We start from the raw sequence: 15,221 nt of genomic DNA on the forward strand, positions 1-15,221 counted from the left end.
CGAGGCCGACAGCATGAACGCCCGCGGCGACCGAGAGAACTCAGAGCGCGGCGAGTGCGGCCCACGAATCGCTCGCTCGCCTCGACTGAAAGCTCTCGTCGCTCGCTCTCGCTCGCCGACAGAGCCAGATCGAAGCGAACAACTGCCTTGCCACCCTCCCAGCAGCCAGCCCCTCGCTACGAAAGGAGGTGTTTCGTACAGCCGCTCGACAACATCACCCTGGACCCCCTCGACCCCACTTCTCCGTTCAGGTTCTTGAGCACGGGCGACGCGCTTAGAACTTGAGGAGGTGCGGGAACTGGCCCTTGCTGAGGCCGAACGTGGCGCCGAGGTACTTGGCGAGCTGTGGGTGGGCGGGCGAGCGAGAGAGAGGAGAGGAAAGCGAGAAGGTCAGGACGAGGCTCGGGCGGCGAGGTGCGAGTCGGTCGACGCGCAGCCGGCTGGACAGCGCGACGAGCAGAAAACGAGAGCGTGAGACGCACGTTCGGGGTCTGGGCAACGGCGGCGAGGATGGCCTTGTCGACCGTCTTCTGGTCGGCAGCCTTCTCGGCGGGGAACTGCTTCTTCTCCTCGCCGTCCTTGAAGAACTCGCCCTCCTTGGCCGAGCGCGACGACGACTTGTCCTTCGAGAAGTAGGCGTCGTTGAACTTGGCGTCGAGCTGTCGCGGGGGCAGGATCGGGTCAGGGTCGAGGTTCGAGCGCGAGGGAGAGGGAGGGAAGGGGGACGAGGGCGCACCTGGAACGAGCCGAGGTCAACCTTGGTCGAGGTCGCGATGACGTACGCCTGGTTGACGCGGCGGAGCGGGACTGTGAGAGGGTGAGGGAGGAGGAAGAGAGAGTCAGTCTCGGAACTTGAACTTGGGCCGGCTCTCACGCCCTCCCGACGGCGCCAGAGGCCTCGAATCGCAGCGGAATCGACTGGGGAACTCACCGCCGTTGACCTTGAACGGCCCGGTGACGATCAAAAGCCCCGAGGGGAGCTGACCGAGGCAGACGACGCGCTTGCCTGCGAGAAGGACGAGGTGGGGGTCAGTTCTCGGGTCCCGGTTGCTCGCCCGCCGCGCGCCTCGACGATGCCGTTCCGCCTCTCGATACGCCTCGAGCACAGGGAAGGTGGGACTGACCGCGGAAGCGACCGGCGAGGAGGATGAGGACGGTGCCCGGGGTGATGGACGCGCGGAGCTTGGTCGGCTTGATCGACTTGCGCGACGCCTTGGGCTTGCGGACGTCGTCGGCCGGGTAGTAGGCCGTCTCCTCCTTGGCCTCGGCCTTGTCCGAAGGGGCAGCGGCCTTGTGCTCACGCTTGTAAAGCCCCTTCTTCGAGTACAGCTTCGAGCGCGAGAGCTTGCCGATGTACGGCGAGACGTCGGTGTTGCGAGCCATTACTGCTCGGCGTGGACGTCGTGGTGACGGGTACAGGCGGACCGGCGGGCGGGGCGAGACGAGGAGGCGAGGGGCGATTGGCGACGGCGGGAGGAGGAAGGAGGGGAGCGCGGTCACGTCGCGAGGTCGGCGGTGTCGAGAGGTCGGGCGGAGGCGGTGAAGAGTATGCGGTACAGGGAGGGCGAGACAGTCAGTACGGCGAGTCGAGAGAGAGGGAGCGAGTGCGCAACTGCTGGTGGCCGTGACTGCCGCCCGCCTCGCCAACCGCAGCGTCGTTCCACCACCGCACGAGGACGGCTTGCCCGTGTGGCCGGTCCAAAGGTGCGGCATGACGGCGGTTCAACGTCTGACGCGACCAGGGGTGCGAGGGAGGCTCGTGGCGAGGCGGTGGGGGTCAAACTCGTGGTCGAGCTCGTGGTCGAGGGAGGGCGGGTTCGAGTCGAGGTGGCCCGGCGGGAGGGCGGTCGAGGGATGTAGGGTTGGGCGGGGTGTGCGGACAGGATCACGGTGTGTGGATTGAGCGTACGAGCAAGTTAGACGACGGGCGAGGGCGCGAGAGAAGGGAGGAGGTTGGCTCGGGGCGACGCACTCGGCGGCGGCCACGAGAGTCTCGGGGGGGGCAAACTCGACCACTCGAACTCGCTCCGTCCTCTGGCTTGTCCTCTGGATCACGCATCGCTTTTCCCGCCCCTAGTTGCTCAGATGGCTACCCCCCGTACCAGTCAGTCCCCGCCCCCGTCCGCCCCCTCCCTCTCGTCGCCAACCTCCCAGCCAGCCAGCCCGGACCACACCCTCCTCCCTCGACTCCGACCCGTCCACCACCTCGCCAGCCGGCCCTTTTCGCAGGGCCCGACCACCACCCTTGGCCCTCCCAGCCATGCCCGCACTCGAACGAGCGAGCTGACCTCGTCGTAACGATCCCACCCTCGCCCCTCCCCTCGCACCACTCGCACTCGTCTCTCTCTCGCAGACCTCCCCTGGGGCCTCAACAAGGGCCACCCGACCACGGTCATCCCCAAGGTCGCCAAGCCCTCGAACCGCAAGGGCAGGCAGTCGGCCCGCTCGGCCTTTGTCAAGTCGATCGTCCGCGAGGTGCGTCCTCTCTGACTCTCTCTCTCGCGCACGCGCCGGACCCTCGAACTGACTCGCGTTCTGCGACAGGTTGCCGGCTTCGCCCCGTACGAGCGTCGCGTTATGGAGCTGATCCGCAACTCCAAGGTCCGTCCCTTCCTCCCTCCCCTCTCGTCGAGCTGCACCGACGACGGCGAGCTGACCCTCCCCCTCGCCCCTCCACAGGACAAGAAGGCTCGCAAGCTGACCAAGAAGCGCGTACGTCTGTGCCCCTCGAATCAACGACGGTGTGGACCTGCTGGAGGAGAGGGACAAGCGGGCGTGGTCGGCGGCGAGGTGGAGCGCGACGAGGTCGGGCCGACGAGGTGGAGCAGGTCGAGGCGACGGCGACGACGGGAACCTGCAGGAGCATCCTCGCACGCTGTGTGTACTGACTCGTCCTGTACCCTCTCGTCGTACAGCTCGGAACCCTCCGCCGCGCCAAGCGCAAGGTCGACGAGCTCACCGGTGTCATCGGTCCGTCCCTCCTCTCCCCTTTCGTTGCTCTCGCCCGCCTCTCGACTGACCATCCTCTCTATGCACAGCCGAGCAGCGCCGCCACGCCGCGTAAACGTCGCCCTCCCCTCCTCAGCAACCTTGCCTCCCCACCACTCGGGAGCTCCTTTGTGCGGCGGACGACGGCTTCTCCTTTACTCGGTGTGTACACGATGGCATGCAACGATCGAGCCCCCCGGGAGCGGTTCGGATCCGATCTCGTGCGTCCGGCGGGCGCTCGCTGTCGAGGTGAGGAGAGGTGCGCGCGAGAGCGGTTCGAGCGCGCGAGCGAGAGTGAGAGTGCTCGTGCGACGCGACTCTCACTCTGAGACTCGTTCCGCCATGTTGCCTGTCGAGAGCACCTTGTCGACCGTCCAGAGCGAGCGAGACGACCGTGCGACGAGGCCTGAGCCGGGCTCGAGACTGAGAAGGTCGACCCGGCTGGCTCCTTTTGCGACCCAGATTCGCTCACTTCACTCTCTTGCGAGTCGCTTTGCACGCTGCTCTGCACGGCCAGAAGAGAGCGCACACTCGAGCGAGAGAGCGAACAGTACGAGCTCGAGGGGAGGTGCGCGCTCGGTCGCCCTTGGGCGCGCGCGCCGCCAGCCTCGACTTGGGCGCGAGCTGCAACTCTTCGTCCTCCAGTCCCCGACTCATCCTCGATCTCGCAGCAAAAGTGCGCACCCGTCTCGCTCATCCTCTAGCACGCAAGCTGACCTTTGCCTTGCCCCCCTCGCGCAGATGGTTAGTCCTCGCCCCGTCGCACCCGCTCGCTCTCGCCTCGGCGAGGGCAGCGTTTGAACCTCGTCCCGCCCTCAGCTCCCTGCCGTCCTCGCGCCGTCGAGTCGTCGTGCACAGCCCTACTAGCGCACCTCTTGCCTCTGTGCCCGCACACGCAATGTCGCTCGGTGTCCGCGTCCCTCCTCGTCGAGGGCCGGAGTGTGGAGTTTTGCCCCCGCCGCCAGGCAGCGGGCGGCTCGGCCCCCTCGACCCTCATGGGAGTGGCGAGGTGTCGAGCGCGGCCCAAATAGAGCTCTTCGTCTGTCACAGGACGAATCTTAATGACCTGCCCTTCCTTGGAACCCCCGTGCCCTTTGCGGTGACTACAGGTGCGCCCCCGCCTCTCTCTCTCTCTACTCCCTCCCATCGAGCATGACTGACTCTTCTCTCCCGCACAGGCCCCGACTCGCAAGGTTGCCAAGGCTCCCGGCGCCGCCGGCAAGTCCTCGAAGAAGACGACCAACCCCCTCTTCGAGTCGCGCCCCAAGTCGTTCGGCATCGGTGCGCTCACCTCTCGTCTGCCCCCTCTCGCCCGCCCGACGACGACTGACATCCTCCCGTCGACGCGCTCGCAGGCCAGTCGGTCCGCCCCCCGACGGACCTGACGCGCTTCGTCAAGTGGCCCGAGTACGTGCGCCTCCAGCGCCAGAAGGTCATCCTCCACCAGCGCCTCAAGACGCCGCCCGCGATTGCCCAGTTCGCCAACGTTCTCGACAAGAACACTGCGACGCAGCTGTTCCGTCTCGCCAACAAGTACAAGGGCGAGACGAAGCAGGAGAAGAAGGCGCGTCTCGAGGCCAAGGCGGCGGACCTCGCCGCTGGCAAGAAGGACCTCGACGAGGCGAAGAAGCCCTACTTCATCAAGTCGGGCCTCAACCACGTCGTCTCGCTCGTCGAGGCCAAGAAGGCCAACCTCGTCATCATCGCCGACGACGTTGACCCGATCGAGCTCGTCGTCTTCCTCCCGGCCCTCTGCAAGAAGATGGGCATCCCCTGTGCGTCTCCCTCTCTCTCTCGTCGTGCCCTGTGGGCGCTCGTCGATGCTTCGCAGGGACTGATGATCGAGGCCTGTCAAGGAGCCGCACTGACCCTCCTCTCCCTCTCCTTCCCTCCCTTCCCCTCCTCTCTCCCTCTCCTTCCCTTCCTTCCTCCCCTCCCTCTCTCGTCCCGCCCACCTGCAGACGTCATCGTCAAGGGCAAGGCCCGCCTCGGTGCCGTCGTCGGCCGCAAGACGTCGTCGGTCCTCGCCTTTGGCGACGTCCGCGCTGAGGACAAGGCCGAGCTCGCCAAGCTCGTCTCGGCCATCAAGGCCAACTACACCGACAAGTACGCCGAGGCGTCGCGTCACTGGGTGCGTCCTGCTTCCTCTTTCTCGAGCGAGAGCGTGTCCGTTGTCGAACCGAGTCCTGACTCTTCCTCTCTCTCTTTCTCTCTCTCGCAGGGCGGCGGTCTCCGTGGCACCAAGTCCTATGCCAAACTGCAGAACCGCGCGAAGGTTCTTGGCCAGGACCCGAACAAGGTCTCGCGCTTTGTCTAGATGCGCGAGAAACGGTCGTCGGGGCGGTCGTTGGGGCATTTGTCGTTCCCTTCCCTCCCTCCCTCCTTCTTGCAACTCGGTCGTCTCGCTGCGATACTCTTTCTCTCGTCTGTAACGGTCCCGCTTTCTCCCTGTTGTGCCTTCTCCCTCGTCTCATCGTCGTCGTCGTTGCTTGCTCGGCTCCGCTCGACTCGGCTCGTGACGAGGCTCGAGAGTCGCGCTAGGGTTGCTCCCGCTCTCTGCTCCTTCGCGCTCGCTGCGTGCCGCTGTGCCTCGTCACGTAAGCAGCCACGAGCGAACACCGTTTCACGCAGGCGAGCCGCCTCGGACTCGAAGCCAGACCGCGTTCGGCGCTCCCTCTCGTCAGCTCGTGCGTGAGCGCTTCTGCAAGCCCCCTGTTCGCTCTTTCTGCTCTATCCCGACCGTGCGCCCAAGCGCCTGTGCGTCGAGAGAGAAGCGAACCCGCTTGGAGAGTTGCGTCAAGAGGCTCGCGGAGCGAACGACCTGCTCCTCTCCTCTTCCTCACCACCAGCCGACCTGCGATGCTCCGCTCCGCCCTGCGCAGCATCTTCAAGGGCAGCTCAGCCGCCAAGCCGGCCGCCCCCGTCGCCGCAGCTCCGACCGCGTCCTCATCAGCTGCGACAACTCTCGGGACCTCTCAAGCGCCGTCAACCGCTCGTGCGGGCCCAGTCACTGCTGCAGTGCGTCTTCAGCCTTGTCCATGAGGCCCCGACCTGACGCGCCCCCACTCAGGACGCGACGCTCGAGGCGACGGCGCCGCCACCACACTCCGACTCGACCCCGCAGGCCAAGCCCGCCGTCCGCTCGCCGACAGACCCAGCGTCCGACTACCAGCGCCGCCTCGAGGAGCGCTTCGGTGGGCAAGACGCGAGCGCGCTCGGCACGCTCGTCAACGGGCAGCCCGAGGGTCTCGCGCCGAACGGTGCGTCCTCTCTCTCTCTCTCTCTCCTTCTCGCCCGGACCTGTCTCGAGGGCTTCTCTCCCGTCAAACAGCACGAAGTGACAGCTTTCCTTCTCCTCGCAGTCAAGCGCAACATGTTCCGCGTTATCTAGGCGTCCCTCCTCTCTCCCTTTCCCGCACGTCTGCCGCCTGTCCCTTCCCTCGTCCACCTTTGTCCCCTGTAGCTCCCTCGTCGTTCGGCCTCTCGCAATGCAGCAGTTTCCCTCGCAGCTCATATGCCGGCGCAGCGACCGTCCGAGAACGAGAGACCGTCCCTCTCTTGAACCGTCTCGAGCTCTCGCGCAAGTCGACGACGTCGAGTAACAGTACAACATGCGGCACGGCAGGGTGATCTACAGGACCAGGAGAGAGAATCCGAGGGCGAAAGAGGTTCAGAAGGGGTACTTGTTCGGGTCGAGCCGGTAGGTCGTGACGCCCTGCGCGACGACGACGTCTCGTCAGGGCTCCCTCGGCGCAAAGCGCACAGAGACAGGAGAGAGAAAGAGAGGGAGCGCACCTTGGAGAGCTGCTTGATGGCGACCTTTGCGCGCACGAGCGCGAGCAAGACCTCGTTGATGCGCACCTGCGGGACGCCGGACGGGCCCGAGCTGGACAGCGCCGCCGTGAGGTCGGCCACTGCGCGCGCAACGAGAGCATGAGTGCCCGGATACAGGACGAGGCGAGGAACGGATGAGGGAGGGGGGCGACGCACTGATGGTGCCGGCCGGTCGCTCGCGCAGGGCCCAGAGCACCTTCTCGCACTCGGGGCGGCGGTTCTCGCGCAGCGCGATCGGGAGGAGCGGCATGATCGGGTCGGCAAAAGCCTGCGGAGGGCGAGAGAGAGGGCGTCAGTGCGTGCGTGGGACGAGAGAGAGAGGGAGGGAGGAACGAAGGTGGACGCACGGCCATCTCGTCCTTTCTCCGCTTGGTCATGCCGCCGGCACCCGCCTTGCCGCCCCTCGCACTCGCCGCCGCGCCCCCTCGCCCACGCGCGATCCCGCTTGCCGCCCCGCGACCACGCGCTCCTCGCCCGGCAGCTGCGGCGGCGGGTGTGTCGGCGACGGTGAAGCTCTCGTCGTCGTTGGTGAAGAAGGTCGTCTCGCTGTGGGCGTGGTCGCCGTACCCGCCGCCGCCGCCGCCGCTGCTGCCGTGCCCTGCTCGACTCGGCGAGTGGAGGGTGTCGTCGCCCTGGTGGTGGTCGAGGTGCTGTTGGTGGCGCTCGAGGGCGGCGGCGGCCTCGTCGCGGAGGTGTTGGCGGTCGTTGGCGAGGTCAAAGCTGTAGTAGTCGGGCTGCTGGACAAAGTCGACCGTGTAGGCATTTGCGCGGAGCCCCCACAGCCACGCGGCGAACGAGTCGTTTACGGCCTCGAGGCGCGAGTGGACCAAGTCGAGGTCGGCGCAGTTGTGGGTGAGGTCCGACACTGCGCCGGCGAGGTCGGAGAACTGGTGCGAGAGGTGGGCGAGTGGGTGCTCTGCGCTCGCCGGTGCGCGCGACGCCGAGTGCGACAGCGAGTGGGCGCGGAGGGACGAGGACGACAGGCGGCGGAGAGGGGTGGTCGGGCGCTGCGAGCGCGAGAGGGACGAGGCCCTGGAGCGCGACGTCATGGGCGGTACTGGTGCTGGTGCTGGTGCGCAAGCTCGCAGTGGTGGTGGACGACGAGCAAGGAGCTGGCTGGCCCGCGGAGCGACGCGCGCTCGCCCAACACGGAGGCGAAGTACCACCTCGTCTCGCCCTGGGGCTGCACTGACTGGTGCAAGGTGCTCGCGAGGACTACTAGACCCTGTTCCGCACCCCCACTGCCTCGAATGAGAGAGGCGAAGCGTCCGGAGGGAGCGAGCACCGCCTCCGACCGCCGGCACCTCGCTCCTTTGCTCCTCGTCCCCTCGCACCACTCGAGAGAGAACAGCAGCTCGTGCACCCATCATGTCCGGCTACGATCCCCCGTACAACAACTACCACGCGCCCCCGCCTGGCGCTCAGCCTCGTCGCACCCCGGACCCGCTCGCCCACCCTCCCGCGCAGCACCAGCCCGCCCAGGACCCGTTCCAGCACCCGCAAGACTACTCGCAGCAGCACCCTCACCAACCCTACCCTGCCCCGTACCCTCCCCAGGCCGACCCGTACCCGCCCTACTCGGCTCCGCCCTCCGACCCGTTCGCGACCCCGTCCTACCACCCGAACGAGCCCCAGTGGACCCAGCACGCCCAGTACCAGCCTCAGCAGGACCTCGGCGACGCCTACCCGCCGTACCACCCGCCCGGCGCCCACGACCCGCCGCACGACCCTTCTCCCGCCGCCGCCGCCGCCGCCGCCAACCACCAGTACCCCGACGAGACCGACTCGGCGCCGCTCCTCCACGGCCAGCAGGGCTACCACTCGCATCACGGTCACGGCCGCTGGAGCACGACGGGCCACGCCCCCGGCCAGGCCGACCCGACCTTGATCCTCCCCGGCGGCTTCGACGCGAGCGCCGGCGCCAACCCGGGCGGGCCCGCCGACGCCGGCTACGGCCTCGGCGCGTACCCGCCGTACGGCGCAGGTGGGCCCGGCGTCGACGACGACGACGTGCACAGCGTCGTGCGTTACGGCCGCATCCCGCAGCGCCAGCCGAGGCGGTACAAGACGGTCAAGCGTGCGTCCTCATCTTCCTCTCTGTCTCTCTTTCGCGCCCGTCGAGCGCATTCTGCGACGATCCGAAACTGACAGGTCCTCGTATGCTCGCCCGCAGGCGTCCAGCTCACGCAGGGCAACCTCGTCCTCGACTGCCAGGTGCCGCCAAAGCTCCTCGAGCGGTGCCCGCGCAAGGACTCGCGCGAGTTCACCCACATGCGCTACACGGCCGCCACCTGCGACGTGCGTCCCCTTCTTTCCCTTTCCTCCTCTTGCGAGATCGCGAGCCCCCTCCACGAGCGACGCTCGAGCCCCCACCTGACCATGCATTTGCGCCGCCGACACAGCCCGACGACTTTCTCGACGAGAAGTACGCCCTGCGCCAGATCCTGTACGAGACGCCGAGGCGCACCGAGCTGTTCATCGTTTTGACCATGTACAACGTGCGTCGGCCGTTCTCTCTCTTTCGCCTCGAACGTCCTCTTCCCTGTGGACGCACGAGCTGATTCGGGAGTCCTTCGGCCCACACACAGGAGGACGAGAAGCTGTTCTGCCGCACGATGCACGGCGTCATGAGTGCGTCCCGCGGTTCTCTCTCTCTCCCTGTCTGGTCCTCGAGCAGGAGCATCCAGAGGTGGAGCCGCCTGACCGACGGCCGCAGACTGACCCGTGTTGCCCTGTCGCACAGAGAACATCCAGCACCTGTGCTCGAGGAAGAAGAGCCGGACGTGGGGCGAGAACGGGTGGCAGAAGGGTGCGTCGACCTTGTCCCTCTCCTCCTCCTTCCTCGATTCGCCCTCCCGTCCTCGCGCCCTCACTGACTCTGCCCCTCTCCTTCCTCTCTCTCTCTCGCGCGCCGCACGCTCCACAGTCGTCGTCTGCATCGTCTCGGACGGGCGCGCCAAGATCAACGCGCGCACGCTCTCGGTCCTCGCCGCCATGGGCGTCTACCAGGACGGCGTCGCCAAGAACGAGGTCGCCGGCAAGCCCGTCACGGCCCACATCTACGAGTACACGACGCAGCGTGAGCTCTCCCTCGCCCTCTCTGTCAGCTGTCCCGAGCGGTCGAGGCGACGGCGTGCGAGCGTCGTGAGCGCGTGTCGGCGCTCGCGACGCTCGCTGCCGGTTGCCATCCAGTCGCTCGTACACGACCTGACAATGCCGTCGATGCCCACAGTGTCGATCGACCCCAACATGAAGGTCAAGTCGGCCGAGCGCGGCCTCGTCCCCGTCCAGAGTGCGTTCCCGGCTCGTCCTCTCTCCCGCCATGCCGGGTGGTGCTCAGGCGCCGCTCGACATGCGCGGTCGTGTCGAAGAATTGAGCAGGCCACTGACACACGGACTCTTCCTCTCGCGCGCGCAGTCGTCTTCTGCCTCAAGGTGCGTCGGCGGCTCTCTCCCTCTCCTCGCGTGCTGTCGAGGCGGCAACATGCTCGGTTCGCCGGACGAGTCCCAGACTGACACACTGTACCCGCCCACAGGAGAAGAAGTTCGTCCCGCCCGGGACCGTGCCTCCTTCTCGACGGGCCTACTGACCCTCTTCCTCCCCTCCCTCGTCCCCCTCGTCCCTCTCGCCCGCAGCGCCAAGAAGATCAACTCGCACCGGTGGTTCTTCAACGCGTTCGGCCCGATCCTGTCGCCCAACATCTGCATGCTCATCGACGTCGGGACCCAGCCTCGCGACACGAGCCTGTACAAGCTGTGGAAGAGCTTCGACGTGCGTCGCCTCGCTCTCCTTCTGTCTCGCCCTCTTCGTTCTTGAGGGATGAGTCTGATGTACGATTGGCATGGTCGGCGCAGCTCAACTCGAACGTCGGCGGCGCGTGCGGCGAGATCGTCGCGCTCAAGGGCAAGTACCACTTCGTCAACCTGTACGTCCTCTCTCGCCTCCTTCGAGACCCTCCTCGTGTCCTGCGACAGGCCCCTGACCCACCTTCAACCCTCACGCAGCCTCAACCCGATCGTCGCCGCGCAGAACTTCGAGTACAAGATGTCGAGTGCGTCGGCCGGTTCCCCTCGTGCCCTCTCTCGCCTCGACGAGCTACTAACGGCTTGCGGCTCGGCCTCCTGCGCACAGACATCCTCGACAAGCCGCTCGAGTCGATCTTTGGCTACATCACGGTCCTGCCCGGCGCCTTCTCTGCCTGTGCGTCGTCGTCGTTCCTCTTGCTCTCGCTCGGCCCCTCGATCCCGCCGAGGCGCGAGCGTTGAAATGGTCGACCCCTGACGATCCCGCACGTGCGCGCAGACCGGTACATCGCGCTGCAGAACAACGCGCAGGGCGAGGGCCCGCTCAAGGAGTACTTCAAGGGCGAGACGCTCCACCACTCGGTCGACGCGTGCGTCCTCCTTCCCCTTTACTGCTCCTCGTGCGCGTGACTGACACATATATCGACGTCGCAGCGATCTCTGGTCCGTCGCCGCTCTGTCGTGCTCGCCCTCCCTCGAGAAGGATGCGCACTGACCCTCCCTTTGCCTCGCAGGACCAAGAACATGTACCTCGCCGTGCGTCGACCTCTCTCTTGTCCTCCTCCTCTCTCCAGCCCCGACGACATCACTGACCTTGCCTCGTTCGCGTCACAGGAGGACCGCATCTTGTGCTGGGAGCTCGTCTCGAAGCGTGGCTCGGCGTGGATCCTGCACTATCAACGCAGCGCTTCGGCCGAGACTGTACGTCGCCCTCTCTCTCTCTTCTCTTTCGAGGAGCGCAGAGCGGGACAGATGGACTGACCGTCGTTAAGCGGCGCGCAGGACGTCCCCGACACGCTCCACGACCTCATCGCGCAGCGCCGTCGATGGCTCAACGGCTCGTTCTTCGCCGGCCTGCACGCGACGTACCACTTTGGCTTCCTGTACCGGTGCGTCGACTGCTCTCTTTCTGTACCCTGTCCCGTCGTGCGGCGGACCTGACCCAGGACGAGCGCGCAGGAGCGACCACTCGTTCATCCGCAAGCTGTGGCTCCACATCGAGCTGCTCTACCAGGCCTTCAACACGATGTGCGTGGTTGTCCTCTTCTCTTGGCGTGTCCGACACTGACCTCGATCCCGTCGTCGCCGTCGCCTCAGCTTTGCCTGGTTCGCCCTCGGTGAGCCCTCCTCCTCTCGCCCTCGTCGTCGCCTGCGGCCCGTCCCTGACACTTTCTCCTCGCGCACAGGTAACTGGTACATCATCATGTTCATCCTGACGACCGCGATGGAGGACTCGAGCTTCGGGCTCAACGGCATTAAGTGCGTCGTCTCTCACTTCTCGAGCCGAGCCAGCCGTGCTCACCCACCTCGGCATGTTCCGCAGGTACTTCAACATCTGCGTCCAGTACTACTACGTCGCCCTGCTCCGTACGTCCCCTCGCTCTTCCTCGCGCGTCGTCCTCGGCCCCACAACCCGACCTGACTGACCTCTCTCTCTCCCTCGAGCGCAGTCTGCTGCTTCATCCTCGCTCTCGGCAATCGTCCGCAAGGCGCCAAGGGCTTCTACCTCGTCATCGCCATCTCGTTCGCGCTCATCATGGTCTACATGCTCGTGCGTCCCCTTCTCTCGTCCATCCCTCTCTCACTTCCGCCCTGAGCGCGACAGTACGGCCGGCGATTGACGAAGAGAGACTACGCACAGATTGCGGCCGGCGTCATCACGTACTACGGCGTCAAGAACGCCAAGGACGCGATCGAGGCCGAGGGCGGCAAGTTCACGGCGAGCGACATCTTCACCAACGCGACGTTCCGGTGCGTCTCTCGATTCTCGCCTCGCCGACGGAATCGCTCGCCATGATGATCGGCGAGCATGCCGCAGGGGTGCCCGCTCGAGAGACGACCCTGATCGCGCCCTTGACGCCCGCTAGAAACATTGTCATCTCGCTCCTCTCGACCTATGCCCTCTACCTCATCTCGTCGCTCATCTTCTTCGACGTGCGTCCGTCGTCGCGTACCTCGACTGGAGCCCGAGACTGACTCTGTTCACCCCGTCTCCAACAGCCGGCGCACATGTTCACCTCGTTCGCCCAGTACATGCTCCTCTCGCCGGCGTTCACCAACATCATCAACGTGTGCGTCCTCGCTCTCTCTTTCTGTGGTCAAGTCGAGCTCTACTGACGACCCAAACTCGCCGCAGCTACGCCTTCTGCAACATCCAGGTCAGCCCCCTCCTCTTTCCCTCGCCTCGAGTCTCTCCTCTCGACCCCTCTTACTGACCTGCGCCTCTCCCACACTACCTGCAGGACGTGTCTTGGGGTGGGTCATAACGCAGACTCTCTTTCGTGCTCGAGCCAGACCCTGACTCTGCCCTTTTTTGCAGGCAACCGACCCGAGGAGAAGCCCTCGAACGACCTCGGCTCTGCGCCCGTCAAGGGCGACTCGGCCGACGTCGTCGTCCCGACCGACGAGAAGGACATCAACGCGGCGTACGACGACGCGCTGCACGTCCTCGCGACGCCGCCGCCCAAGGAGGTCGCCAAGATCAACCTCGAGGAGAAGATGACCGACTCGTACCGCGCCATTCGCACCAACGTGAGTCGCCGCTCGTGGCACACACCGGTCGGGCGCAGAATGTGCCCGGCTCGCCTTCCTTGAGGCTTTCCCAACGATCATCGACGCTCACGACCTCCTCTCCTCCTCGCAGGTCCTCCTCGCCTGGGTCCTCTCGAACGGCGCTCTCGTCGCCGCCATCCTCTCGACAAGTGCAGGCACCGCATCGGCGCAGAACGTCTACATGGCCTTCCTCCTGTACTCGGTCGCCGTCCTCGCCGCCGTTCGCTTCCTCGGCTGCACGGCCTACAGCGTCATGTGGCTCTTCCAGGTGCGTCCCTCTCTCTCTCTTTGTCCTCCCTCTCGCGAACGCTCATCTGATCATCTCTATTCGCGCCGTCACAGAACTGAATCGCTCGCCGTCCTTGTGTTTTCGATACCCTTACCCACAGACCCTCTCCTCCTCGCGTCCCCATTTGTAGATGTCGCCCGTACCGCAGCGCCTATCCTCCCTCGCCCTTGGTTTCTCGCGATCCGTCTCGCCGTGTACAGCGCGAGATGAAGTGCTCGTCGACCTTCCCAAGTCCGAGGTCGGCCACGCCGAGAGAGCTCTTTCTTCTGGCTCGCTCTCTCACCAGCTCCCGAGAGAGCTCAAGCTAGCGTCGCCTCGAGCAGCTGCTGCACCGGCTTGTTCTGCCCACGCTCCTGTTTCTCTCGAGCGGAAGCTGTCGCGCGGCAGCGCGTCAGGGTGTTCCTCTCGCTTGCTTTAGCTTGCCTGCGGTCGCGATGGGGGCAGCATTGCCGAGAGACGACGGTCCCGCGAGAGCGAGTCGAACTGGTCCGCAGCGCAGGCGTTTTGCAGACGAGGACGGGCGACGAAGGTGAAAATGCATGCGTGTGGCGTGCGTCAGCAAAGTGGCCCTTTCCTTTGTCGCGTGCGAATCTCGAGCCCGCCCCCGCTTACCACGGAACACAAGTTGTCCTTCTCTCTTCAAGCTGGCAAATAATGATAGTCGCTACCGGTGCGGGCGAGGACCCTGCTCCCTCCTTGCGTTCGAAGTTCTTCCCCACGAAAACCCCATTCCGCAGAGGGACGACGGCGGAGGGAGGTCGAGGCTGAGTCGCGGTAGTGCACTGAGGGCAACCAGTGCTAGCAATCCTTTTTGGGTATCCTTTTGCCGCAATGGCGAGCGAGAGCAGCTCCAGGTCAGAGGAGCCGGATCGCGGGAGGGTCAATGCGCACAAGCTCCTCCCTCGTGATCCTCCTCCTGCGCCGAGTTGCTAGCACGCTCTGCGAAAGCGTTCGAGTCTCTTGCGGCACGGCCGTGTGCGCGCCCTGGGTCGAACGAGGAGATGTCTGCGGTGCAATCGAGCACGTTACCCGTCTTGCAGAGCGACAGCTGGGCGTGCACTCGCTTGGACCTGCTCAAGTCCGAGGTCGGCAACGCCGAGAAACCTCTTTCTTTGGGCTCCCTCTCTCGCGAGCGCTCTCTGCAAGTGTACTCGAGTGTGGCCTGAGCGAGAGAAAGCGGGCCGACGCCTGTGCGCCTCGCAGTGGTAGACTGCAGCCGGCCGGTCGCCCTCTGCAAGTCGGCGTCGCCAGCAATCGTCACCACCGACTGCGGGCAACCATGCGGGTCTTCTCGCGAGCCAAAGGACGCGGGCGCGAGGTCTACCGCAAGCGTAAAGCGGCTGCCAGAGAGCAACAAAAAGAAGCTCCCCGCTCCCGGGATCGAACCAGGGACTTTCAGATGACGCAACCAATTACAGTCTGACACTCTTCCAGCTGAGTTAAGCGGGGTTTGCTATGCCGGTCGGGGCAGCTTTGCGTATAGATCGCAACGTCGTACTACGAAGAAAGCGAAACGTTGAGCGAGAAGGCCAAG

At 65.6% G+C, this 15,221-nt stretch overlaps 6 protein-coding genes and 1 non-coding gene across 7 annotated transcripts; 4 read left to right on the forward strand and 3 right to left on the reverse strand.

Annotated features, from left to right (window-relative positions):
* Positions 1-274: 274 nt before the first annotated feature.
* On the reverse strand, positions 275-1,383 carry RHOBADRAFT_18153 (uncharacterized protein; the record flags this gene model as incomplete). Its single annotated transcript, XM_018412411.1, has 5 exons — positions 275-343; positions 483-659; positions 737-807; positions 932-1,006; positions 1,125-1,383. 5 exons carry the CDS (start codon positions 1,381-1,383, stop codon positions 275-277), a joined length of 651 nt encoding a protein of 216 aa, XP_018268414.1.
* Positions 1,384-2,085: 702 nt separating this feature from the next.
* Positions 2,086-3,064, forward strand: RHOBADRAFT_46816 (uncharacterized protein; the record flags this gene model as incomplete). The annotated part of the gene is made up of 6 exons (XM_018414860.1): positions 2,086-2,104; positions 2,354-2,475; positions 2,545-2,601; positions 2,680-2,712; positions 2,916-2,970; positions 3,039-3,064. 6 exons carry the CDS (start codon positions 2,086-2,088, stop codon positions 3,062-3,064), a joined length of 312 nt encoding a protein of 103 aa, XP_018268415.1.
* Positions 3,065-3,886: 822 nt separating this feature from the next.
* On the forward strand, positions 3,887-5,305 carry RHOBADRAFT_46817 (uncharacterized protein; the record flags this gene model as incomplete). Its single annotated transcript, XM_018414861.1, has 5 exons — positions 3,887-3,898; positions 4,167-4,269; positions 4,344-4,763; positions 4,950-5,119; positions 5,210-5,305. 5 exons carry the CDS (start codon positions 3,887-3,889, stop codon positions 5,303-5,305), a joined length of 801 nt encoding a protein of 266 aa, XP_018268416.1.
* A 542-nt stretch (positions 5,306-5,847) lies between these two features.
* RHOBADRAFT_46818 (uncharacterized protein) lies at positions 5,848-6,379 on the forward strand (the record flags this gene model as incomplete). The annotated part of the gene is made up of 3 exons (XM_018414862.1): positions 5,848-6,006; positions 6,059-6,248; positions 6,351-6,379. 3 exons carry the CDS (start codon positions 5,848-5,850, stop codon positions 6,377-6,379), a joined length of 378 nt encoding a protein of 125 aa, XP_018268417.1.
* A 279-nt stretch (positions 6,380-6,658) lies between these two features.
* RHOBADRAFT_46819 (uncharacterized protein) lies at positions 6,659-7,871 on the reverse strand (the record flags this gene model as incomplete). Its single annotated transcript, XM_018414863.1, has 4 exons — positions 6,659-6,703; positions 6,784-6,902; positions 6,979-7,090; positions 7,170-7,871. The coding sequence occupies 4 exons, from the start codon at positions 7,869-7,871 to the stop codon at positions 6,659-6,661; spliced, it is 978 nt and encodes a 325-aa protein (XP_018268418.1).
* Positions 7,872-8,190: 319 nt separating this feature from the next.
* RHOBADRAFT_55843 (glycosyltransferase family 2 protein) lies at positions 8,191-13,850 on the forward strand (the record flags this gene model as incomplete). Its single annotated transcript, XM_018418045.1, has 31 exons — positions 8,191-8,899; positions 8,996-9,120; positions 9,225-9,320; positions 9,411-9,453; positions 9,566-9,631; positions 9,749-9,901; positions 10,055-10,114; positions 10,241-10,257; positions 10,359-10,366; positions 10,459-10,594; positions 10,678-10,748; positions 10,828-10,874; positions 10,955-11,023; positions 11,126-11,216; positions 11,281-11,289; positions 11,361-11,382; positions 11,461-11,547; positions 11,629-11,735; positions 11,806-11,874; positions 11,944-11,963; positions 12,033-12,105; positions 12,170-12,213; positions 12,297-12,397; positions 12,488-12,597; positions 12,714-12,780; positions 12,847-12,917; positions 12,983-13,004; positions 13,089-13,101; positions 13,166-13,377; positions 13,490-13,666; positions 13,788-13,850. The coding sequence occupies 31 exons, from the start codon at positions 8,191-8,193 to the stop codon at positions 13,815-13,817; spliced, it is 2,925 nt and encodes a 974-aa protein (XP_018268419.1). The 3' UTR covers positions 13,818-13,850.
* Positions 13,851-15,052: 1,202 nt separating this feature from the next.
* Positions 15,053-15,136, reverse strand: RHOBADRAFT_t126. The gene has a single exon. It is a non-coding gene; the product is annotated as a tRNA-Tyr (tRNA).
* Between the last annotated feature and the right edge of the window lie 85 nt (positions 15,137-15,221).

The sequence above is a fragment of the Rhodotorula graminis genome (assembly GCF_001329695.1).
Source record: "Rhodotorula graminis WP1 unplaced genomic scaffold RHOBAscaffold_15, whole genome shotgun sequence".
Taxonomy (NCBI): domain Eukaryota; kingdom Fungi; phylum Basidiomycota; class Microbotryomycetes; order Sporidiobolales; family Sporidiobolaceae; genus Rhodotorula; species Rhodotorula graminis.